This window comes from Biomphalaria glabrata, chromosome 11 (assembly GCF_947242115.1).
Source record: "Biomphalaria glabrata chromosome 11, xgBioGlab47.1, whole genome shotgun sequence".
Lineage (NCBI taxonomy): Eukaryota > Metazoa > Mollusca > Gastropoda > Planorbidae > Biomphalaria > Biomphalaria glabrata.
Window position 1 is genome coordinate 41,896,396 of NC_074721.1, and position 27,028 is coordinate 41,923,423.

The following is a 27,028-nucleotide window of genomic DNA, read 5'->3' on the forward strand; positions in this document are numbered from 1 at the left end:
AGAGGGAGGGAGAGAGAGAGAGGGGGGGGAGAGAGAGAGGGGGGAGAGAGAGAGAGGGAGAGAGAGAGAGAGAGAAGTTGAAAGGAAAACAATTTGTTGATTGTTTTTTGGGGTGCCTGCCAGTCATCAATACATGAAAGAGTCAGGCAAACGTCTGAGTAGTAGCACTGGCCGTCGGACGTTTCAAAATAGGACGTATCAAGTTTTGGACGCTGAAGAGTGCAGAGTTGTGTAGACTATCTAAATTGATAGTTTATTTGAAGTCATAACAAGGCCTTGTTTTTTTGTTCTGTATTGTTATGACAAAGCTTATATCAACTCACTTTATCTGTCTGTCTGATAAATATTTTCTCTCGGATCAAGTTCACACTTTACACAATTTTTTTTATTCACTTTCCAAAAGATACATTGCACAATTAATCATTCATTTTTACTGGTAGCATACCAATAAACAAATATTAAATAATTAGTCAATTAAATGTAGGGCGTGTAAAGAAAAATGGGTGGGGAGGTTTATAAATATTTTCTATTAAGCAAGATATTTGTTCATTTTGTCTAGCTGCGTGATTGCGTCCATTTGTATCACCAGGTGTTGGCTATGGTGTTTTATTGTGTATTCATGTCTTTCATATATTGATATTCAGAAATAGAGGAAACAAATTGCGACACTTAAGTGAAAAAAACAACAACATGTTTTTAATCAATTCACTGATCGATGTGTTGTCAGTCAGTTCTTCCATTCCCGACATCAGATATTGTGTTTCATTTTATGTATCTTTTCCCTATCTACTCAACGACATTACACACCAACCGATTTTTTTTCATGTGCTCTAAGGGAATAGTTTCAGCTCGTAGCCAGTCCCTAAAGAGTTTTCAGATGAAGTCCTTAACGCGATTCCTTGAAGCCCCATGTAACTCCCCCCCCCCCCCAACATCAGAAGAAAAAAAAACAGCAATTCTTAGGTTTATGGTCATCTCTTAAAGAATAAGTGTCCCACCTTACGCAGCTGAAAAAACAGTGGCCTTGGTTTCTGAGCTGTCCACACCGGCGTTTAGCACGAGAACATACTCTGACGGAGAAGTGGCCTAGTACAGGTGGCTACATAGCAAACTCGAAATGAGTTTAAAAACTTTCGATCAGAGTTCACCACTTGCGTGTGTATAGTTTTTTTATAAAGTTACTCCATCTGTTTGTCTGTCAGTCTGTCTGGTAAGACATGTTAATTTCTCCCACTTCCCATTCTCGGACCAAGCTCAAACTTTGCGCAATTATTCATTGTCCCTGACAAAAACATGAATCAATTAAAATTATTTTTAAAAAGTTAATAAAATAATTACCTTTACCTGTAATTAATTTTGTTTGATATCCAAAAAGGGAAATAAACCTTATAGCATTGAGAGATGTGGATGTGTATTAAAAAACAACAACATTTTAATAGTTTATTTTGTGTTTGTGTTTGTTTAATAATTCTTTAACAGAAAAAAAAACAACAAAAACAACAAAATAAAAAAAACACAAAAACCCATCAAATTAACACTAAAAAAAGATATTCCCATAGACTGAAATTAAATGTTTTTAAAAAAAAAAAAAAAAAAATTATTTGTTTTCCTATTTTATGGACTATGTAAATTCATGAAAAAAATCTACCAGTAACAAATGAAAGGTGTACTTGAATATACTTGCATATTTACAAAGTTCTTATCAATTCTTTAAAGATACAACTTTGTATTACCACTTCTAGATGTGTGTGTGTGTGTCTACTTGTTGTCACAATGTAGCACAAACACACACAAACACACATACATGTATGATACATTCACACACACAAATAGACCTTGACGTTTTTTTATCTTTTTTTTTTCCCCGAATCTTGTACTTTAAATTCACCAAACAACAAGAAAATGAAGCCAACAACATGGCTGAAGATAAAAGAACACATAAAATATCTGAACATAAACTCAGTCTTTACCTTAATGTCGCGCTTAGATAAACTTGGGATATTCAATGTCTTTCAACTTACCCATAAAAACCTAAATAGATTGAAAATATTGAATAAACAACATTCTACACTTTTTTTTTTAGTTTGTTTTTTTATAGAATAGTTATTATTAGTATTATGTTAGAAATGAACGAGTAGTCATTCTCTGGCGCTGCCAGGGTCGAGTTTCGCTAAAGAGAAACAAAATTCATCGTAGTCCCTTTAACAGTTTCCACTGAGGAATTTTCTGGTGATGTGGCAGGTCTGCAGCAGTACCGCCCTCTGACAGGCAACGAAGATGTTCCTAGGAATGTTAAGGGCCTTGAAGGTGTCTGTGAGGTCAGTTGTTATTATCCCCTCGGTTGATATAACAATGGGGTATATTGTTATTTTGGACAATTTCCATAGACGCTTAATCTCCAAGCCTAGGTTCCCATATTTTCTTTGTTTTTCTATCTCAGTTTTTCTTAAATTATGAGACAGTGGTACGGCGATATCGATAATGGTAGCGGTTTTTTCTTTTTTATCGATGAACAGCAGATCCGGGCGATTGAAATCTACCGTTTTGTCGGTCAGAATAGGCCTATCCCAGTATTAGTATTATTATTGTTATTATTTTTATTGTTATTGGATACAATCTAAAACCAAAAAAAAAACAACTCAAACCAATCTATCTTTAAAAAGTTACATATTTTGATAACAATATATTTTCTTTCTTATCAAAATAGAGCACAGTGCTGTTGCCGGTCGTTGACTTGAAGCACCAAACTGCTGGTAGACAACTAAACCACTGTTATTATTATTATTGTTATTGTTATTATTGTTATTGGATCAAATCTAAAACCAAAAAAAATATACTCAAACCAATCTATCTTTAAAAAGTTACATATTTTGGTAAAAAAATCTTCATTTCTTTCTTATCAAAATATAACACATTGCTGTTGACGGCCGTTGACTTGTAGAACCAAGCTGCTGGTAGACAACTAAACCGCTGTAGGCGTATCTTAAGTAATAAAACTTGAAATGACTTGAGTCACTTCTATCTAAACCAGTGATGCCCAAAGTACGGCCCGCGGGCCAGAACCGGCCCGCGACGGGGTTGCATCCGGCCCACTGAAAAGTCGACACAAAAAGTAATAAATTCTTCCACTTCAAAAAAAGTTGAAAATATATCTTTACCTTTGTTAGGGCCCTCACTTGTTTCTCTGATGGATTGGTATTATGACCTTTAACGAGTATGAGTTTGTGAAATGGAACTCTGAATGTAGAATCTATCCGAAAAAGTGAATGGATCTTTTTTGTGGAACATGATAATACGCCAACATATTTGTTTTGTAAAGAAAGTCTGGATGTTTAAAAAAAACAACATTTACAGTGCCATTATAAAGCAAATTTGAGCCGCGTATAAAAGATTGTTTTAACTACGCCTAGAGATTTGACCAAAAAGAGACAGGAAAATAGTTGGTGGTAAAGGTAGCTACAATGCTGCTCTCATTTTAAGTAGAAATGAAGCAAAATTTTTTAGACGCATAAAAATGATAGACTTTAACTGTCCCATTAATTAATGTAAGAACTAGATCCAATAGTTTCAAATGGTTTCAGGTGAATTTTGATTTCATATTTTATCATATGTTGATGTGGCCCGCAACACGAGTGTCGAAAGTTAAAATGGCCCGCAGGTCAAATTAGGTTGAGCATCACTGATCTAAACAATACTCAATCTAACTTTTATTGTAATATAGACGAAATCAAGCTGATAAGGGATTAAATGTAATAATAAATGTAATAATAATAATAAGGCTTGTCTTCGCGTCCGAAGATTGGTGAGGAATGCAGTATTTCCCGTGGCTTCGCAGCCCCAGCTGAGACCTACATATTTTGCCACCTCCAGGGCAAACATAACCATTGTCCGCAGGTGGTCGATTTAGATTTTCTTTTCGCCGTCTGCGTTTGTCCTCGGCAGCAGATTTTCATTTGGTCTCAAATGTGTATCCCGCGGCCTTCATGAGTGACCTCCAGCTGTCTCGTTCTGAGGCCACATGCAACCAGGTGCTCTCTTCTATGTCAGCCAAGGAAAGTTGACGCCTAAGCTGGTCTTTGAAGCGTTTCCGTGGGGCGCCTCTGTTACGTCGACCACCTTTTGGCTCACCAAAAAAGACTGCCTTTGGCATACGTTCGTCTCCCAAACGGGATACGTGCCCTACCCAGCGTAACTGTCAGACAAAATTAAGTCCCTCTATACTGTCCGGACAGACCGGACAATAAATGTAATAATAGCTAGCCAGGGAAACCAGTGACTTGGCAGAATTAAGGTCATTGGTTAATATGCACGATTAAATGCATGACGCGTAGGACGTAATCATCTTCTTTTTTGAAGTATGTCTGTAATATATAAAATAAAAAATAAAAAAAACCCACTTCAGTCTCACGTTCTGCAGTCGTCGGTTCTAACTAAGACTAATGACGACAATGCAACCTATCTTGAATCATTCCCCATTATTAACCAATCGCTAAAATGTTCCCACCGTCACCATAGAAACACACACACACACACACACACACTCCATAACACCCTGCAGCGATCCGTTGGTTCTAAAGAATTAAATTACAGTTTATTGACCAGTGTTAGGGAAGGGGGGGGGGGTAACTGTGACGTCGCGATGTGTGGCTGAGAGGCCTGAACCGGGTAGGACGTAATCATCTTCTCTTTTGAAGTGACGTCTGTATTCTGTAAGATGAGAAGATACGCTTAAGCGCTTGGTTACTTAACAAGTGGACTCGAGTTCGAATCTCGACTCGACCAGTCTCCCGAATGGACCACAAAAGAGTTTGGACCCTAGCATTTATCCGCTTTGATTTCTTTTTTTTTTTTTTTTTTTTTAATAGGAAACCTCAGAATTTGCGCTATTCAATTTTAACTTTCTCATCATAGGAATCCTTGGGCCTTAGGCCTCTTTTCTTTGCCTCCTTTTTAGGCTTTATATGCCTCTTTTATGGGCTTTTTTATTTTATTTTTATTTGTAAGTTGTCTAACTTTTAGTATCCTATTTACATATAGTTATGTGTTGTTGTTTTTTTGTTCTTTTTTACTATTTATAAACAAATTTTTTTATTTTCTTTCGGCCAGAAGCTTTCTGCATTATCTTATATTATCTTATTAAACACAGACGTTACTTCAAAAAAAAAAGAAGATGCCTACGTCATACGCATATTCCCTAGGTCAATCTAGTCATTAATGCCAATCAATGACTTAAACTCTGCCAATCTTTGGAATTCCTGGCTGACTTAGGCAACCCATTCCATTTTCTAATAGCACTAGGGAAGAAAGAGCATTTGTACAAATTTGTCCTAGCATATGGAGTTGATCCAAGAGACAGACTGATCAAATCTTTCTCCTGGAACCTTGTAATCTTAGTCCATGACTTATTTCTAGAATTCGACCTACTTTCCCTAAATAGAATTTTATTCTAGTCACTCTAGGCCAGCGTTTTCCAAAGGTTTTCTTTAACGGAACAATTCCGATTTTCTCAGAATTTAGCGGAACCTTTCGCTTGTTTTATTGGGCAGATTATTTCCCATTTGTTTGAAAATAATAATAACAATATAAACCAATATACCCCATTGTTATATCAACCGAGGGGATAATAACAACTGACCTCTTAGATACCTTCAAGGCCCTTGGCATTTTTACGATCATCCTTGTTGCCTGTCAGAGGGCGTTACTGCTGCAGACCTGCCACATCATCAGAAAATTCCTCAATGGAAACTGATAAAGGGACAACGATGGATTTTGTTTCTCTTTGACGAAACTCGACCCTGGCAGTGCCAGAGAATAAATACTCGTTCGTTTCTAACATAATAATAATAGTTATAATAATAATAATAAAACCGTATTCTAAATATATATATATATATATATATATATATATATATATATATATATATACTACTTCATATAAAAGATGTACGGTATAAGCATAAGAAATATGAAGGTGTAATGACTTTGATGGTACTGTGTTCTTGCGGACCTTTACTTCTTGATATCGGGGTATAGTAAGGTGCTCGTCATTCGTCAGGCACACTATCGACCAGAAATCATTGAAAGTTTAATGCTTGTCTTTTTGTTTCATGACAGACTATGGGTCATTTCAAAGTTTATTGTTATGTTGTTATTGTGTTGTTTTTTTTGTTGTTGTTTTTTAGTTACCGAGAAAAAATAATTACTGTAAAACCATTTTTTTTCTGTATACTTATGAATAATTCATGTGTAGGTCTATACGCTAGTTGTTCCAATAGTTTATATGTAATAATACATGCTTGTATAAGACAAGGTCACTCATATTGCATGACATTATTCTGTTAATATTTTAGTTTTTTTTTGCATATCTCCCTCTCTCTTTCCCTCCCTTCCTCTCTCTCTCTTTCCCTCCCTCCCTCTCTCTCTCTTTCCTCTCTCTCTCGTTCTCTCTCTCTCTTATTTTTTCATTCTCTCTCTCCTTCTCTCTCGCCTCCTCTCTCTTTCCCTCTCTCTCTCTCTCTCTCTCTCTCTCTCTTATTCTTTCTCTCTCTCTCCTTCTATCGCCTCCTGTCTCTCTCTTCCATTCTCTTTCTCCTTCTCTCTCTCTCCTCCTCTCTCTTTCCCTCTATCACTCTCTCTCTCTCTCTCTCTCTTATTCTTTCTCTCTCTCCTTCTATCGCCTCCTGTCTCTCTCTTCCATTCTCTTTCTCTTCTCTCTCTCGCCTCCTCTCTCTTTCCCTCTATCACTCTCTCTCTCTATTATTCTTTCTCTCTCTCCTTCTATCGCCTCCTGTCTCTCTCTTTCATTCTCTTTCTCCTTCTCTCCCCTATCTCTTCCTCTTTCTCTCTTATTCTTTCTCATCTTCTCCCCCACCTCTCCCCCCTCTCTCTCCTCCTTATTCTTTCTCTATTTCTTTCTCTTTCTGTCTGTCCTTACCCTGCCAGCCTTACCCTCTTGCATCTAAGTATATTAGCCAATTATTTTTCCTAAACTTAATCTTCTATTAATACTCCACGACTCCGCCCTCATAAGTTATTTACCATGGCCACAATCCTCTGTCCACCTAAGTTCTAGAAGACAAAAATCCATTTTTAATGTCCGGGCTGCCTGTTCACTGTCATTAGTCTACAGCGTAACGATCCGTTAGAAGAGGAATCAAAGCCATGGAGAAGTCACTTAACTGTCTCCTGGTGCCACTGTTGACCTTTCTTCAGACAATCGACCCCTCTTTTAGGAATTCAACTATTCTCTTTTTTTTTTTTTTTTTTTCCAATTGTGTCTCTTCCGAACTGTTCAAAGCAAATCACTGGACAACAAAAAAATAAAAATCTAAGTTCTAAAAACAAAGAAAATAAGAAAATAAATATTTAAAAATAAGTCTATAACCAAGAAAACATAATTATAAAGCAAAATGGGTAGCTTGTTTCTTTGGATATATTTTAACAATTCTAATTTGACGCCATTTCAAAACTCTTTCTTTTAAAATTAGATTTTTGGCTTCTCTAACCACCGAACTACTAATGATGCTACCTGGCAGAGTTTCTTCACACATTTCCCTCATCGACAAATGTTAATGTGAAATAAATTAGGTCCGTTAGATGTTTATTGAAGCAAAACTAGACACACTGGCATATCAAGTCAACGAGTCTAAAACTTATTTTGTGATATGTGCAAGTTGCTAAAAAATGTTCAGGTATAAGATATATTTATTCACTAATTTGGTAATACAGGAGAGGTATATATTAGTGTGCATATTATAGAAAATCAAAAGTATAAAAGAATACACTCTGTGGCGGGAATGAGGGGTGGAAATAAGGTCTTAGAATGTGAGCTAATCTGATAAATTATCAGTATTTATCAATGTACACAAACTGCTCTTTCTTAGTTATTAAGCCTCCGAATCGAGCGAAGTGTTGCCATTGATTCAAATACACGGGGGATCAAGTCAGTTCCACTTACGGCATAGATCTAAGAATCTAGTTGGGGGTCGGGGGTGAACACGGGGTGGTTAGAGTGTGTGAGTGTGACGTAAGAAGGCTATTAATAGCATCCTAAACGACGAGCTTGATTTCTCAACGAAATGTTTATAAACCTCGCCGTGAGAACACGGCTCGAGCAGCACAGGGTTCCGATTAGATGTGATAAAGGACAACTCGTAATATTTTTTTTTAAACAAGAAATACAAAGTAATAAATGGATTTCATTCTTAAAAGACTGAATGATTGACCACTCTTCTAATTGATCACTCTTCTAATTGACCACTCTTCTAATTGACCACTATTCCAATTGACCACTGTTCCAATTGACCACTATTCTAATTGACCACTGTTCCAATTGACCACTATTCCAATTGACCACTATACTAATTGACCACTATACTAATTGACCACTATTCTAATTGACCACTATTCCAATTTACCACTGTTCCAATTGACCACTATTCTAATTGACCACTGTTCCAATTGACCACTATTCCAATTGACCACTATACTGATTGACCACTATACTAATTGACCACTATACTAATTGACCACTATTCTAATTGACCACTATTCCAATCGATCACTATTGAAATCGACCATTATTTTAAATTGATTGACCACTATTCCAATCAACAACTATTCTAATTAACCACTATTCCAATTGAGCACTATACTAATTGACCACTATTCTAATTGACCTTTATTCCAATTGACCACTATTCCAATCGACCACTTTTTTAAATTGATTGACCAATATTCCAATCAACAACTATTCTAATTGACCACTATTATAATTGACCACTATTCTAAGATATGACCTCGTCAAATTTCAGCACTAAATATTTTGACACTAGTTAGATCTATGAAAGAAATAGGCCTTGTGAATTTCTAACGATTAAAATTTAAAAGTGGCCCGCTGTCTGTAATTGATGAAATTTTTTTATTTTAAGGTACAAAACCCCTTATATTTAGCCATATCTTTTAATACTGAAGGATTTATTTCCCTTTTTGGTATCAACCAAAATAATTAATTACTAGTAATTTATTGACTAAATAGTAATTCTTTTTATTGTTTGCATGTTTTGTTAGGTACCACAAATAATTGTGTTAAGTTTCAAATTGATCCGAGACAGACAGACAGACAGACAGACAGACAGAGTGAGTTGATTTAAGATTTGTTAAAAAAAAAGAAATAAAAGAACTTATGTTTGCTTTCCTTGTTTTCCCCTACTTTAGGTAAAATCTTACTTGAATGGAATGGCACATTAAATGCGTAGGACGAAATTATCTCTTTTTTCGAAGTAACGTCTCTATAAGATAAGATAAAATAAAATAAGATAAGATAAGATAAGATGAGTTTCTTTTCGATCAGTCGAATTGAGCTTGTGTGCAAATCTATTGAGACCAATCGCCGCAGTAGGCCTGACCACTGACCTGTGACGTGGCAATATCATATCAATCTCAACTGACCACAGGTTGATTCTATTTTGTGTATAACTCCCGATGCCCCGATCCATGAAATCGTTGCAACCGTTGGGCGCCGGGGGAGGGGCGGATGGAGGGCAGCTAGCCTGTTTGAAAGTTTATGACGAGAACTTGTATAAGGCTCAAGTCTTAAAACAAACCTACATAGAGTATCGAATGCTGTGTCGGTTCCAAGAATTTATCAGCTATTATACTTAAGCGCCGACAAATAGAGATCAGTCTTTCCCGAATGTGACACTTCGCACATTCAGAGTATTTAGTAGACCACGGAAGAGAAAAAGAAAGAAAGAGAGAAAGAAAAAAGAACGAGAGAAAGAGAGAGAAAGAAAGAACGAGAGAAAAAGAGAGAAAGAAAGAGAGAGAGAAATAAATAACGAGAGAAAGAGAGAGAAAAAGAAAGAGAGAAAGAAAGAGAGAGAGAAAGAAAGAACGAGAGAAAGAGAGAGAAAGAAAGAACGAGAGAAAGAGAGAGAAAAAGAAAGAACGAGAGAAAGAAAGAACGAGAGAAAGAGAGAGAAAGAAAGAGAAGGAGAAATAGAGAGAAATAAAGAGAAAAAGAGAGAGAAAGAGAGAGAGAGAGAGAAAGAAGGAAATAGAAAACGAATGAGAGAGAAAGAAAGATAGAGAGAAGAATGCGAGAGTTAACAAAGACTGACAGTTTCCATAAGAGAGATTTTCTGTTTGGAGACTGCTAACTTGATATAAAGACTTGCAGATAAAACTCAGGTACATCGAGAATAACGGTTTTATTTTTACCCATATCTTGATCAGAACAATTACACAGCACATTTGTTACGGCCCTTTGTTGACATTACAAATCTGGAGTTTGGACACAGGAATAAACACACACACACACACACACTCTCACATACCCACATAGTTCTTTATTTGATTGTAATCCTCAGCTTCTTGATATCCAGATGTGTTTGGCTGTTCTAGCGTTCGCCTTTACACCCGCCCGAGATTATTTGATACAAATAGTTCTATCATTGGCGCAATCAACTCTTGTAAGTCTGGTCTCTTTCTAGTCTCTTTCTGGTCTCTTTCTGGTCTCTTTCTAGTCTCTTTCTAGTCTCTTTCTAGTCTCTTTCTGGTCTCTTTCTAGTCTCTTTCTGGTCTCTTTCTAGTCTCTTTCTAGTCTCTTTCTAGTCTCTTTCTGGTCTCTTTCTAGTCTCTTTCTAGTCTCTTTCTGGTCTCTTTCTAGTCTCTTTCTAGTCTCTTTCTGGTCTCTTTCTAGTCTCTTTCTGGTCTTTTTCTAGTCTCTTTCTGGTCTCTTTCTAGTCTCTTTCTGGTCTTTTTCTAGTCTCTTTCTGGTCTCTTTCTAGTCTCTTTCTGGTCTCTTTGTAGTCTATTTCTGGTCTCTTTCTGGTCTCTTACTAGTCTCTTTCTAGTCTCTTTCTGGTCTCTTTCTAGTCTCTTTCTGGTCTCTTTCTAGTCTCTTTCTAGTCTCTTTCTGGTCTCTTTCTAGTCTCTTTCTGGTCTCTTTCTAGTCTCTTTCTGGTCTCTTTCTAGTCTCTTTCTAGTCTCTTTCTAGTCTCTTTCTAGTCTCTTTCTAGTCTCTTTCTGGTCTCTTTCTAGTCTCTTTCTGGTCTCTTTCTAGTCTCTTTCTAGTCTCTTTCTAGTCTCTTTCTGGTCTCTTTCTAGTCTCTTTCTAGTCTCTTTCTGGTCTCTTTCTAGTCTCTTTCTAGTCTCTTTCTGGTCTCTTTCTAGTCTCTTTCTGGTCTTTTTCTAGTCTCTTTCTGGTCTCTTTCTAGTCTCTTTCTGGTCTCTTTCTGGTCTCTTACTAGTCTCTTTCTAGTCTCTTTCTGGTCTCTTTCTAGTCTCTTTCTAGTCTCTTTCTGGTCTCTTTCTAGTCTCTTTCTGGTCTCTTTCTAGTCTCTTTCTGGTCTCTTTCTAGTCTCTTTCTGGTCACTTTCTAGTCTCTTTCTAGTCTATTTCTAGTCTCTTTCTAGTTACTTTCTGGTCTCTTTCTGGTCTCTTTCTAGTCTCTTTCTAGTCTCTTTCTGGTCTCTTTCTGGTCTCTTTCTAGTCTCTTTCTAGTCTCTTTCTAGTCTCTTTCTGGTCTCTTTCTAGTCTCTTTCTAGTCTCTTTCTAGTCTCTTTCTAGTCTCTTTCTGGTCTCTTTCTAGTTTCTTTCTGGTCTCTTTCTAGTCTCTTTCTGGTCTCTTTCTAGTCTCTTTCTGGTCTCTTTCTATCTTATCTTATCTTATCTTATATAATACAGACGTTACTTAAAAAAAGAAGATGATTACGTCCTACGCGTCATGCATTTAATCTTGCATATTAACCAATGACTTAAATTCTGCCAAGTCATTGGTTTTCCTGGCTAGCTCAGGCAACCCATTTCATGCTCTAATAGCACTAGGGAAAAAGGAGCATTTGTTCAAATTTGTCCTAGTATATGGAACGAGGATCATGCCTTTATCTTTGTGTCTTTCTGAGTATTTTGTTAGATTTTGTTTTTTGTATTTGAAGATTAAAGTTCAGTGTTTTTTTGTATAATTGCTACTTTCCTGTTAAGTCTTCTATCCTGAAGGCTTTGTAAATTTAGTGATTTTACTTAAGGTGTCACTCTAGTCAAATGTGAATATTCGTTTATCTATCATGAATCTCACTGCTCTATTTTGTGTCTGTTCCAGTTTCTTGATGTTTTCTTCAGTTGAGGGGTCCCAAACAGAGGATGCATATTCTATTATTGGCCTAACCAAGGTTAAATAACATTTTAGTTTTATGTTCTTATTTGAGTTATAAAAATTTCTTTTAATAAACCCTAATGCTTTGTTTCATTGTTTTAATTGCGATTACATGACACTTATGTTTGAATTTGCATTTATTATAACACCTAGATATATATATACCTTGTTTTGGTTTGACTTTTGGTGTATAATACAATGAATAATGATTCTTGTAAACGCTACTCTGTTATGGAATGGCGTGAAACAAAGCGAAAGCTTGAATCGCAAACTTTTAGGAATCATGGAATTTATATACATACAAAAGGTGGGGCATACAATGTGCATCTGCCTGATATTTTGGTTGCTCATAACATCGTCTGATGTAGTCATCCTTTATATAAAAGGTGGTCAAAGAAATACATTATTTAAACAACAACACATTTAAAAAATTAAAACCAAATACAATCAATGCTTCGTTCTCACAGGTGCAATTCTATTTTTTTTTTTAAATATATATTTATGGATTTAAAAGATTTAAACGTGTAATCAACATAAGGCGTAAGTTCAAGATCAGTAGAGTTGATGTCTACTGGACATACGCAAGGGGAGTGAATTTGATGATTCAACAGGATGTTAATATCCCAGTAGACTCCCCTTTACGTTCCTAAATACATCTCTGCAATGTAAACATGCCCCGAGGGCCGTGATAAGTGTCTGCGTCTTAAATGGAAAGAAAGAAAAAAAAAGCAAATGCAATCAGAAAATAAAGGGAATGGCAGACAGATTGAAAACAATGTTTAAAGGAATCTCGCAAGGAATTCTATGCACGGGGAGTGTATAAATAGCTCCGGGGATTCCCAATCGGTTCATTAGCCTATTGGCCTAGTCTACTTCATTAACATAAAGCAAGGTCAACGAGACCAACTTGTTTTGTTTGTAAAATGTTTTACATGTTTCGGATGTTCCTTCAGAGTTGAAGATAGTTTACTTCCTAGGCCAAACCTCCCGCAGGACGACGGGGGATGGGAGCTGGCAGGGTTTGAACCCGGGACCATCGATAAATCCAAACGACAGTCCAGCGCGCAAACCACACGACCAGGCAGCCATCCAACTTCCTTTTAAGCTGAGTTCTAAATGAATAGGGAGAATGACAGTTAACATGGATTCTGGGAATTCGCACTTTACCCGCTAAAAAGATTTTAACACCATTAGTAAAATGACTAAACTTAGAGACACCTTAGGACAAAAGAATAACAAATAAAGTAACTATAATACATAAAGCACTAAACCATAATTTACAAATAGACAAACAAACCTACAGAAATACTCAGAAAGACACATAGATAGAGGCACATTTCTTATTCCATACGATAGAACAAATTCATTCAAGTGCTCCTTCTTCCTTAGTGTCATTATAGAATTGAATCAGTCAGGAAAACCAACAATTTAGAAGAGTTTAAGACTTAAGTCATTGATTAACATGCATGACTAGATTGACACATACAATGCGTTGGACGTAATTATCTTCTTTTTTGAAGTATTGTCTGTAATAGATAAGATAAGATGAGATTAGATTTTCGGATGGCTGCCTGGTCGTGCGGTTTGCGCGCTGGACTGTCGTTCAGATTTATCGATGGTCCCGGGTTCAAACCCTGCCCGCTCCCATCCCCCGTCGTCCTGCGGGAGGTTTGTACTAGGAAGTAATTATCTTCAACTCATAAGGAACATCCGAAACATGTAAAACATTTTAGATGATCTTTAGTTCTAACAATCTGAATAAAAAATAATTTCTTAATCCAGTTTTGTACACAAAAAAAGGGGGGGCAAGACACACAGAGACACACACAGACACACAGAGGCACACATAGAAACACAATAGACACACCGAGAGAGAAACCAGAAACGCACACAGAGACACACAAGAGACACACCGAGGCACGTAGACATTAACACAACAGCGGTTAGTTTCAGTTCGCTGTCTGTTGAGTTGACATGCTTCTTTATTCGATAGACTTAATTGAGACTCACTGACTGAAGATTGGGGGGGGGGGGGTATTTTCGAAGATTTAAAGTAGCTGAAAAGCAGGGGTGTATCTGTCTTCCGTTTGACGGGGTGAAGTGACCAATGTCTGGACACACACCTCTGTTCCCACTGGCATCATCTTTCAAAATCAATGTGTGTATTTGTATATATATATATATATATATATAAGGTTTATAGTTTAAGTTTGGATTTTTCAAGCATCCTTTTTAGCGTACAGCATGTTACCTCTAGCTAGTGTTAGGGGTACACAACGCTAAAAATTGCTAATATTAATGATAAGCATTGATAAACACTGATGTTAATGGAGAAATAGTGGAAACGTAGAATCATTGTTTTTATAACGATTCCTACTTTTGGCTTGCAAACTTTTCAGGGGTGGAAACTGGACGGGTATTTTGTAAACGGCTCTAACGATTTTCCTAGAAATTTGACAAGTTTATACATATACATCTTTGGGGAAAAAATACTAGCTAATTGGCCACATAGTGAAAACTCTGGTTCGACCGTTATATTTTTTTTTTCCGATTTATTTAATCATAAATTTAAATTTGGCTTACGTCTGTTCATCAATGAAAAAAAAAAAGGTTGCACACGGCTTCAGCGGGAATTCCCGCACTCGACTTCAATGTTTCTTTGTGTTCAATGAGTAGAATACGTTCATAAGACGTAGGTGAACATTTTGCACACTGTCTTTTAAGTTTCAAGAATGTTTTGAAATCTACAGATGTAAAATACTTGACTAGGTCTAGATTCTAGATTATTGATTGAAAAATTCACTCGAAAGACTCCTTGCCTTTGTGAAGCATTACAGAAAATTAACAAAATGAGTAATCTCAGACCATCATCAACTTCATAAAGTTGGAATGTTTTGTTGTTTTTTTAAATCATACATTACTTGTTTTGTTGATTTTTTGTTTACAATATCTCTATTCAACTCTTACCTTCATGGTTTTCCAGGGGCCGCTAAAAATCAATTTGTTTAAAGTACATATAAATACATATTGATCTGTTTAATGATCAACCTCTCCAGATCAATCGATAAATCGAAATAAAGTTATATATTATATTAATGGTTACCATTAAATCAAATATACTGGCGCCGTACTCGACTGACCCCATCAAAAATGTAAATAATTTGTTCAAGTTTTAAATAATTTAAACTAAACCTACTATTTATTGATGTATTTTATTCTGAACCTAGCTGCTCCTAACGTCCTTGATTATTCCATACTGCTACCACAGAGTTTCAAACTAAAATAGCAATGTGTGGAGCAGGTTGAATGTGTCAATTAATTTAAAGCATCGCATTTCAACTTAATTTACTTTTCCTTTTTATTTGGTGTGATCGCAAATATTTATATTATGAAAATGAGTTCTAGCCCAAAATGAAATTCAATCAGCATGCTATAATTACTTACAATACAAAAAGCATTTTATTACAGGTGTGAGAGGGTTGTGAGGGTGTTTGAGGGGTGTGTGAGGGAAATGAGCGTTCTGGAGACCCAGTTGTTTTTAAACATTTTCCAACTCGATTTGTATTTAGGATTAAGAGGCTTAAATCCTTTCTTCTGAACGCTGTGGAGATAAACAACATTGAATTATGTTTAAGCTGCGTTCTGTCTCTACTCTCTATAACTCTTTCTATCTCTCTGTGTATCTCTTCTGTGTGGGTCTCTCTCTTCTGTCTCTCTCTTCTTTCTATCTCTTTCTCTCTTCCTCTTTCACTCTCGCTCTTTCTCTCTCTTTTTCACTCTCTCTCTCTCTTTCACTCACTGTTTCTCTCTCTCTCGGTCTTTCTCTGCTTCTCTCTTTCTCTCCCTCTCTCTTTCTCTTTCACTCACTGTTTCTCTCTCCCTCTCCATCTTTCTCTGCCTCTCTTTCTCTCTCTCTCTCTCTTTCACTCACTGTTTCTCTCTCCCTCTCAGTCTTTCTCTGCTTCTCTGTTTCTCTCCCTCTCTCTTTCTCTTTCTCTCTCTCTCTCTCTCTTTCTCTCTCTCTTTCACTCACTGTTTCACTCTCCCTCTGTCTTTCTCTGCTTTTCTCTTTCTCTCTCTCTCCCTTTCTATCTCTCTCTTTCACTCACTGTTTCTCTCTCACTCTCGGTCTCTCTGCTTCTTTCTTTCTCTCCCTCCCTCTCTCTCTCTCTTTCTCTTCTTCATTTTTTCTCTCCCTCTCTCTCTCTCTCTCTCCCTCTCTCTCTCTCTCTCCCTCTCTATCTCTCTCTGTTACGTAACTTTCAAATTACACATTAACGTGTAGATGATCATCGTTTCACTAAGTATACTTGAACATAATTAGAAGTCAAGTGTGTCCATCCATCTATGCCTAAATCATTCAATCCAAGAAAATAACATCCTGCCTGTGTCCAGCCTGTCCTCTCTTCTTCTCCCGAGGTCAACTAGTGTACACACATTTCTTGACCTACTAAACATCGCCACAGACCTGGATAAAGCACTCGCTGACCCATAAAACGTCAACAATAACCCAGAAAAATAGACGCCAAACAACACAATTCTAACCTTCTTTTTCCTCACCCAGTTTATTTTTTTTCAAACTCGTGTATGCAGCATTCTTTAGAGTTTAGAGTTTAAAACCTTGCCTCATACTCGGCACCACCCACTCACACAACGACACACCTCTTGCAAGCGTTAAAACCAGCCTGATGTAAACAGGACCAGGTCCTTCCAGCCATTCAAAGAGAACAAATAACTTGAATAACGCCTGGAGGAAAATGAATTTCCGTCTCAATATTTTGTCATCCAATTTCAAACTGAAAATTCTTTTTTTTTAAAATTCCTTAGTTCGTTTCTTTAGGTCAGTGTTTCCCAAAGTGGGGTAGGCGTACCCCAAGGAAAACGGGAAGACTTTGGAGGGGGTACGCGTTGCACCTCATTAACTATGCAGATTTTTAAAAAATACCTAATTATTAAGTTCTGTTAATAAATTACAGTGCGGGTTTGGTGAGGGGTACTCAGCAATACGAAAATATTAAAAGGGTACACATAGGTCAAAAGTTTGGGAAACACTGCAGTTTAGGCTGATACCCGGCTCAAGAAAACAAAGAACACGAGAAACAAATGTTGACAAATAGCGCAATTTTGAGAATTGTTTTGGTTGTTAAGTCAATATTATTCATGTTGTGTCAAACTTGTCTTGAAATTTCATTCCTGTTTTTAAAGGCCTACATTTCAAACGGATGCACTATGCAAATACAGATAGTATATGTTATGTTTTGGAGGAATTAAAGATCTGCCTAGTTGTGTTGTTTGCGTTCTGGACTGTCGTCTCTATCACTGACTCGATGGTCCCGGGTTCGAAACCCGCCCTCGCCCCCCCCCCCTCGCCGTTATAAGATTTTGGTTAGGATAAAATAATGTTCCATTCGGAGGAATATCAAAAATTTTTTTTTTAAACAAACAGTTTTGCTGAGACAAGTATTGAATAGGACATTTATCATATAGGACATGTATCGTAAAGGACATATATTGAATAGGACATTTGTCATATAGGACATGTATCGTATAAGACATATATTGAATAGGACTTTTATCATATATGACATATATAGAATAGGACATTTATTGTATAGGTCATGTATTGTATAGGACATGTATTGATTAGGACATCTATTGAATAGGGCATGCTTTATATTGTACACGTTTTGTATAGGACATATATCGAATAGGACATGTATTGCTTATAATATTAAATAATGCATTAAATTTGATGTTTAATTTTCTTACTAAGACAAAAATTATTATTATTGCCTCTAATTGCGCTGATATTTTTTTTACAAATTAATAATATTTTGAAATAATTGACATTGTTCAAATGTACAGTTAGACAAAATCTATAAAACTTCAAATTAATAAGTAAATAAATTGATATTGCGTTCAATGTGTTTGTAGACAGTGGCGTAGCTAAGGTTGGGGGAAGGAGGGGGGAGAATTTAAAAATCCCCCCCCCCGGCCCCCACTTGAGTAGGGCCCATAATGGGTGTTTTTTTAACATTAAAAATTAAATATTACGCAAAATGCAGGGCCCCCAAAGAGATCAAGCCCCTCGGGCCCCCAAACGATGGAAAATTCCTAGCTACGCCCCTGTTTATAGAAAAAGAAATACAGAAAACTACTTGGCGGTTTTAAATGTCAGAGAAGCAATCAGAACAACTGAAAATATACTAAATACTTGGGAACGAAAAATTCTTAGTAAAATCTATGGTGCTATACAAGATGAAACAGGGTGGAGGACACGCACTAATCATGAGATATATCAATTGTATGAAAACCCACCGATAGTGACCGAAATAAAAAAAGAACAGACTACGTTGGGCAGGTCACCTTGAAAGAATGTCAGAGAACAGAGGAGCGAAAATTGTATACGGACAGAAAACCAAAAGGCAGGCGACCCATAGGCAGACCCCGAATGCGATGGATTGATGATGTGGAGGCAGATCTGCAACAGCTTGGGGGTTTGGGCATGGGGATGAAAGGCCCAGGAGAGATCTGAATGGAAGGATGTGTTGAAGCAGGCCAGAGCCCTACATGGGCTGTAGCGCCACTGGGATGGATGGATGCAATCAGAAAGACTTAATGATTTTTTATCTTAAAGTCGTCACCAGACGATGGAAATGTAGAGTCTAACATTGACCTTGTGTTTATAACTTGGATGTGTAATGTGTTATTGAACACGGTTGGAGATTTTCACGATAAACTAAACAATGTCAAGGTCGCTCAATGAAACTTCGATGTTGATAACTACGAAAAAACTAGAAACGGAAGTGCATAGACAATTTGATTATGCATCACTCCTTTGAGCACATTTAATACTAACTTTAAAAGAACATAGCTTATCAACGTTTACTTTTTTTTTTTATTTGTGCACTCGTTCGGAACAAACTTTCAATTAAGGAATATCTTTATTAAAAAAAATAGTTTTGAACGAAATATTTTCTATTGTTAGGTTTTGTAAGTATTAGCCTAAATCCCTAAACCATCGCCGTTTTCGAAACGAATGCAATCTGAAATTTGCAAAGCATTTGTTTCAGGGCCGGCCTAAGCCCACTGCAAGCTATGCGACTGCAATGACCCCGCACTTTACTAGGCCCATCGCTAGATCTAGAAGTAAATTATTGAATTAAACCATTATAACTTATTTTCCATGAGATCCTGGAAATCTGAAATTATTAAAAATTTCAGAAAACTAATTTTAAAAAATCTCCTTAAAATCGTCAAAATTGTCATTTTGGGATGTCATTCAATATAGTAAATGCCAATACTACGAGCAATTTAAAAAAACGGCATTGTCAGCTTTCATTTAATAAAATTTAATGCAAAGACGAACTTTATTTTCTAAATCAAAATCTCTTTTTTTCACTTATTATCCTTATCCCTATCCTGACTGGGCCCTCGCGCAATCTATTTCGCATAAGCCCCGAAATTGTTAGGGCCAGCCATGGTTTGGTTAAAATGGTACACAGACTATGTGCTTCGATGCCCAGTCCAAAGAACAGCTATTGGATTTAAATTTTTTTTTAAGTAGCATTAATAGGTCACATATTTACTGAATATATGGTAGCCTTCAAAATTTAGCTAATGGCGACTTCCTAGTTTTTAGGCGACATCTCTAAATTTGGCTAATAAAATATTTTATTTACTTTCAATCCTGGTTCTATAAAACGAGGCTTAGTTTCGGCTGATTCTATCAGAAACAGTCCGCTTGTGACGTCAGAGAGGGAGAGAGAGAGAGGGGGAGACTACACGTGTTGTGTCTGCAGGTTCCCTCCAAAAGTTCCAGTGATTCCATATCAAAGGAATAGTTTGAAACCAATCCTTGAGATATTCGGAGGTACATCTACATGTTTGTAGAGAGTTGTTCTATTTAACCTGCCTGTTATCATATTCAGTTGAGACGATGTCATTCCGTTTGAGGCATCGAGAGATAGGATTTATCAACAGTGGGTATTTAAATATGTTCTTCTGTAATGGAATGTTGTTTAGAGTTACATTGTGATTTTTTAAAAAGATGTTATAAATGTGTTAACATTTTGTTTGAACTCAAAACCAAAGCACATTTTGAATTTATTTTTATTTTTTGGAATTATGAAATTACACAACAATTTTTAAAAAATATTTTATACCTGCAACTAAATCAATATAAAATAGCAACACAAACATCTTTGTTAATTATTTATTTATGCAATAGTTTATCAATGTAATGAAGTCAATTAAATCCCTATAACTGCTTGGTGTAATGAAGTCAAATAGAATTTCATATAGTAGTTTTGGGCTAAATAGCTTCGCCCTATTTTACATCATCAACTTTTTTTAACTTTAATCTTTGCAATATCGGTTTATAATTGGTACATACATCTTTACATAATCATATTTTTACAACGCATCTATCAGCTCAGTTTGTCTGTCTGGTACAAATCTTGTTGATTCTCCCACCTTCCAGTCACGGTTCAAGCTGAAGCTTAGCCTAATTATTGATTTTCGATGACAACACATGAATCAATAAAAAAAAATCAATAAGTTAATTAATTAGAGGTTATTAATTAATTTTGTTTTCTACGAAAATGGAGATAAATCTTGCAGCATTGAGAAATTTTAAGGTTTTGTGAGATATAGTGGTGTGTTTATTCTACTACATGTCCACCGTTTCCATATAATAAGATTTGTTTTTAAAAAAGAATTATTTATATTTTTTTTCTAGTAAACATTTATATGAATATTTTTCTTTTTCTTTACTCTTCAGCTCTAACTCAAACTACAAACAATGCGGATCGTGTTGGGTAAAAGGAAAAAAAATTAGATGCCGACAGTGACCAGTGGATTACAAATACTTAGTGTGACCATCCAGGCATGTTCTAAACATGTCACCCGCTCCAGAACACTCTAGAGTACCCGAGTTCAACCCCTGTGCGGAGGATCTCACATTTATAACTTAACACCAGATGCGTACACTGGAAGAGTTCGCCGCCATCAAGAGCTGCCCGGAGCTGTTCCACTTCGCGAACTCCATCAGCGACCTGCTGAAGCCAAGCCTGGGCTCTCAGGGGAGTCTCCTGCTGCGAGCCCATTCGTACCCCCTCCTGTCCGACGCTGAGTTCGAGGCGAGCAGTGATGACGTTGCCGCCAAAACTATGACGACCGCAACGGACGACAATATTGAAATTCTGTCCTGTCACGTGGAGCAGGAGGATGAAGAGTTCTCTATCCCGTGCCAGTCTTCGCTCGTGCCTTTCAAACGTGAGCTTGTTTTTTTTTTTGCAAAGCTTGTATCAACTCTGTCTGTCTGTCTGTCTGTCTTATAAAAAGTTTGTAAACGTTATTTCTCCCATACACTAGTCTCGGATAAAGTTGAAATTTTTCACAATTATTTCTTGTACTTGAAAACGATTGCACCAATAATTATTATTTTTCACTTATTAGTTAATTCACTAATGGTAATGGATTTTTTTAATTTGGTATTGAACAAGGGAAAGAAATTGTACTTGACAGATGTGGTGGTATGCGTTGAATTAGTGTCCTTGATGAGTCTTGAGCCCTTGAGGTCGATTTCAAGTCGTGCAACTTTTTTAAAAATGCATTTTAAAAGCGATTACGGCAACATTGACACAGATACCCCCTTCCTTCCTCCCTCCCCCTCGCCCTTTTCCCCAACTAGTCCAGACAAGTGATAGGATCATTATGTATTGAGAAAGCTATAAGAAAGAAATTCCGCTAAGCAAAAACAATTGGTAAACAAAATTTCTAATCGCATAGATTCATTACTGGTTAGTCTAGATCTACAACGAATTCAATTAATTGACTGATCCAAACGGAGACAATTACACTTTATTTAAACTTTGTTGGTTTTTTGTTTTGTTTGTTTGTTTTTGTAAATACTTTTTATGTTTTTTCTTGTTGATAGATGACGTCGTACAGGACGAGAACTCATATTTTACCCACTGTGTACAATGGTTGTTTCCCTTGAGAAATTCCCTTCAAGCTGACCACATGTCCCCTTTAACCAGTTTCATTATGTCGCTTCTAAAAAGAACTTTTAACCTTGTGGAATTATTTCCTCAGCATGACCTTTACAAGCCCTAACAATCAACCAGTTCATTTAGAATCAACTAGTTAAGAACCGTTCAGTGTTTCCAACATTTTCCTCATCCCTCTGAAGTCTTGAATGCTGAATGCTGGGAAGCGTGGTCTAGAGGCTAAGTGATCTTCGCTTGGCTTCTTATGAAGGGGGCTCGAGGTTCGACACCCGACTCGGGCAGAGCTGTGGTTACTGAGCGCCTAAAGGCAGCACGGAAAAACCTTCTAGATACTCCCCCCACTGGTCCACAAATGAGATTGGACCAAAACGCTCTGAGCATACTTTAAGCATGAATGTAGCGCTATATAAAAGCCATAATTTATCTAATTAATTCATTTATTTCAATTAGTCAATTTGGCATCTTTACATTACTAATAACATTACACATCGAGATATTGTTCTTAATATTTCAACTTGCAATATCTACAAGAATCAACTATGCCTCAAGCACGCAACACATTCAAAGGGGATGTGTTTCTGTTTCTTTGTTTCTTTTCTGAAGAGATGTGTTCTATGTCACGAATCGATACTGTGACCTAATTCGACCTGTTTCTAGAAGCCGAGGTCAGGTCAAAGAAGCAACAGAACAAACACACGTTAATTATAATCATCCAATCAGAGAAAAAGGTCAGGAATAAAAAAATAGCATACGTCAATTTCTAGAGGGTCATAGTTAATAAAATATTTAGAAGATTCTGGAAAATACGGTTTAGAAAAGTATAAACTAGTGGAAAGCTAGTTAGTCGGGGTCCTAGCATTATAACTGTCTTAGCGTTGGAATGAGTTGCAAGTCCACACGTTAAAGTTGTTTTAATGATAAGTCATAAGTTATATCAGTTGAAGTTGTATTAGTAAAAAGTTGTATATTGTTAAGATATTTTAGCAAAGTTGTTATTGAATTGAAAGTCTACGCCTATGTTTAGTTTGATGAAGTCTAATAAAGAAGAAAGAAATGAACACAGATGTTTCTTCAGTGTGTGGTCACGTTGTTTATTTACATCTCCGGCAAGATGATTCGGTAGTTTGTGCCATTGTTAATATAAGAAGAAATATCAGGCAATAAATAAACAGAAATAATCACATTCTATTGTTCTGCTTTTTTTTTTCAAGAGATGTGTACTTTTGTCCTGTTTCTTTTCTGAAGAGATGTGTTCTGATGTTCTGTTTCTTTTCTGAAGAGATGTGTTCTGTTGTTCTGTTTCTTTTCTGAAGAGATGTGTTCTGTTGTTCTGTTTCTTTTCTGAAGAGATGTGTTCTGTTGTTCTGTTTCTTTTCTGAAGAGATGTGTTCTGTTGTCCTGTTTCTTTTCTGAAGAGACGTGTTCTGTTGTCCTGTTTCTTTTCTGAAGAGACGTGTTCTTTTGTCCTGTTTCTTTTCTGAAGAGACGTGTTCTGTTGTCCTGTTTCTTTTCTGAAGAGACGTGTTCTGTTGTCCTGTTTCTTTTCTGAAGAGACGTGTTCTGTTGTCCTGTTTCTTTTCTGAAGAGATGTGTTCTGTTGTTCTGTTGTACTTTTTCCTTCCTGAAGAGATGTGCTCCGATACTCTGTTTCTTTTCTAAAGAGCTGCGCTGTGTAAATATTTTACCTTTCCCAAGAAGTGTTCTGTTGTTCTGTTTACTTTAATAAGAAAGAAGATACAGTTAATCAGTTTCTTTTTTTGATTTCTCTTCTCCTTATGACGCTAACAGATCGTTACCATCTACAATTTACTGAGAGTCATTTTTTCAATTAGCACCTGGCTCTGTACAGATGTACGCAACTGCTATCTATAAATAGACCTCTCTGCCTTCCCTGGGTAAAGCAGATTCCCCAAAACACCAAATGTCTGTGTGTTCATGGCCTCCAGACATTGATCTATTGGCAAGCCACGTGCTTATCTGTTCTCTAATCAACTCACTGCTGAGATTGTCTAATTGTTTCATTGCGTCACAGCAACAGCTTCTGCTGTATTGAACACATTGAAGGGAGAGTGGGGGGAAATACTAAGAGTTGGGTTGTTTTTTTTTAAGTCAGAGATGTCTGAAATTATTTTTTGAAGAGTTGCGTTTCAAGAATTGCATGGCAGACAACCCGCGACGTCACCAAATTTAACATTTGACCTACATCTTTCATATGTGTTCGGTCTTTTACCTATTTAAGATCAGATATGTGATGTTGACAAAGCTGATGGATGATCATAAACTGAATGATCCAAATTATATGAAGCCACATTGTGGGGTGGGTTGGGTTGGGTTGGTTTGGCTGTCGGTGAGTTTTGAATCTAAAAATAGCATGATTTAAAGCTGCAATCTTTTAGGCCGCTACACAAGACCAGGCGCTACACAAGACCAGGGTGCTACACGACTTCAGGGCGCTACACGAGCCCAGGGCGCTGCAATTTAGTCCAGCAGTTCTAAACCCTTAATGCTGAGCTTTTATTTTTAAGATGTTTGAAATACACACATCTATAGGAATGGTATTTATTTTAGTTGAAAAGTTAAAGATCACATTTCGCTAACCAAGGGCTATAACTCCACTCCAAAATAAATAGACAAGGCCCGAAATAGCTGGAGTTTGATGGACACCCACCGGACACTACACTGAAGGCAGCAAGGGTAATGGGCAATGTCGACAGCTGACTGATGTAGCGCTCACTGAGCAGAAGAATAACTTTTAAATCTGACACAGGGCCACTTCTTTTTTGATTGGTTCATTTAAAAGTTATAATAAATGACACATGCTAAAGGTGAAGTAGATATAAGTATTAAGCCTTAGTAGCGAGCTTATATTTATCAGTTTACTTTCTCTCTCTCTCTCTCTCTCTCTCTCTCTCTCTCTCTCGTTTCATTTCATTCTTTTCCTTTCTCCCTGTTTCTTTCTTTCTCTCACTTACTTTTTGTCCCTTCTCTTTTTTATTCCTTTATTTTTTTATTTCTTTCTTTTCTCTCTCTCTCTCTCTCTCTATTGAAAAATACTTTTTTAAAAATAAAGCTCACATTGAGAGAAGGGAGCGCACCATATGCTGCCATATCTCTCAATATTGCAAGTTTTATCTCCCCCTTTTTCAATATAAAACAAAATAAATTAGCGCTAATAGATTACTCTAATTATTTTATTTTTTTTTTAATTGATTCATGTGTTGTCATCGATAATGATAAAATTGTGCGAAGTTTCAACTTTATTTGACAATGGGGACTGGGAGAAAAAATGTGTAAGAGAATTCACCCAGACAGACAGAGTTAATATAAGCTTTATAAAAAAAATATTTACAAGATAAAACAATGTTAAGGCTAGGTGTAGTTGTTATATTCAGACTTTAACAAATGTGCACGGAAATAAGATAAGAAATGATAACATATTGTTAATGTAAAGTTCTGATCTCAAAACTACACAGTAAATTGTACTTTTTTGAAAATATATTACATATCCCTGAGTTTTGGAAACTATATATTTGAGAATTTGAACTTCTAATTTTATTGATTTAATTCGGTTAATACAATTTGCATAAATTCTTCATCCTCTCCAGTTGCCAACGGCGAGTCATTAAGTGATGACCGGACAATCAGTCAAAGGAAGCGAGTGGTCAGAGCGGTGGGGGCGGTCACCTTCCTGCTCCTCTTGTTCAGTATTATACTCATTGGGATATCTCTGAACATGAGTAAAAACATTGATGAGATGGGTGAGTACAGTAGCATTTCTTTTTTATTTGTACTAGTTATGTCCCTTGAATATCCTTTGGTTTTCGATTTGAATAGTCTCCCTTTTATTTGTTATTATATTATGTCGCTTTTTTAGTATCGTATGAAGCGTCTTTTTTTAAATATTATTATTGGATTTAACTACATTACTAAAATTATAACAATGTAGTTAGTAACATTTTAGTAACATTTTGTTAAAAGTCGGTGTTTTTGTGTATGTATGCGTAGGTGTGTCCTTGTATGGCATTGTATATGTGTCTCTGTATACGTGTGTCTGTGTGTCTCTGTATAAGTGTCTGTGTATGTCTGTGTCTCTCTGCATATGTCTGTCTCTGTAAATATGTGTCACTGTATATGTGTCACTGTATATGTGTCACTGTATATGTGTCACTGTATATGTGTCACTGCATATGTGTCACTGCATATGTGTCACTGTATATGTGTCACTGTATATGTGTCACTGTATATGTGTCACTGTATATGTGTATCTCTGTACTATGAATATATGTAGGCCTACTTTGTAGATTACAAGAATAATTTCTTCCATCGCATCAATGTTCATTTGATCGTGTCATAAATAGCCCTGGGTTCTGACATGGGATTAGTATCTCTAAGAAAATGTTATAAACTAGAGTGATACAGACATGGGTTGTATGTTGTGCCACCATCCGTGTAAGGCGTCGATGTCCTATGTAAACTGCCAAAATTTCAAGTTTTAAAACAGGTATCTGTGCATAAAAAAAAAGGGAAATGAAACTAAAATTGGAAGTAGTCGTATTTTTTATTACTCTTCCCAAATAAATGTTTAAAACTTTTCGCTGTTTAAAACAAAAGTTAGCTTATTTTATCCGGCCCTGATTCTCAGTGCATTAGCTAGATGTGTACACAATATGTATACGCTAGAATCAGTTCTAGTTCACAGTACACAAAATCGTACAAGTGTTTGATTATCACATAGTAATATGAAATAAGATAAGATAAGATGATTTTATTGGTCCTATCAAATGGAAATTCTGTTTGACTACAACTGACCACCTCAGTGCTGACATTGATGCAATAGCAATATAGGTGCAAATACGAA

The 27,028-nt window shown here is 36.4% G+C and overlaps 1 protein-coding gene across 3 annotated transcripts in view; it reads left to right on the forward strand.

The window, feature by feature from the left end:
- LOC106050387 (uncharacterized) overlaps positions 1-27,028 on the forward strand; it is a 115,876-nt gene that overhangs the window by 50,911 nt on the left and 37,937 nt on the right. For all 3 annotated transcript variants that reach the window (XM_056004917.1, XM_056004919.1, XM_056004918.1), the window contains exons 2-3: positions 20,940-21,433; positions 25,776-25,928. In XM_056004917.1, coding sequence (XP_055860892.1) covers positions 21,139-21,433; positions 25,776-25,928 — 448 coding nt within the window. In that variant the 5' untranslated portion in view covers positions 20,940-21,138. The remainder of the gene's footprint in view (positions 1-20,939; positions 21,434-25,775; positions 25,929-27,028) is intronic.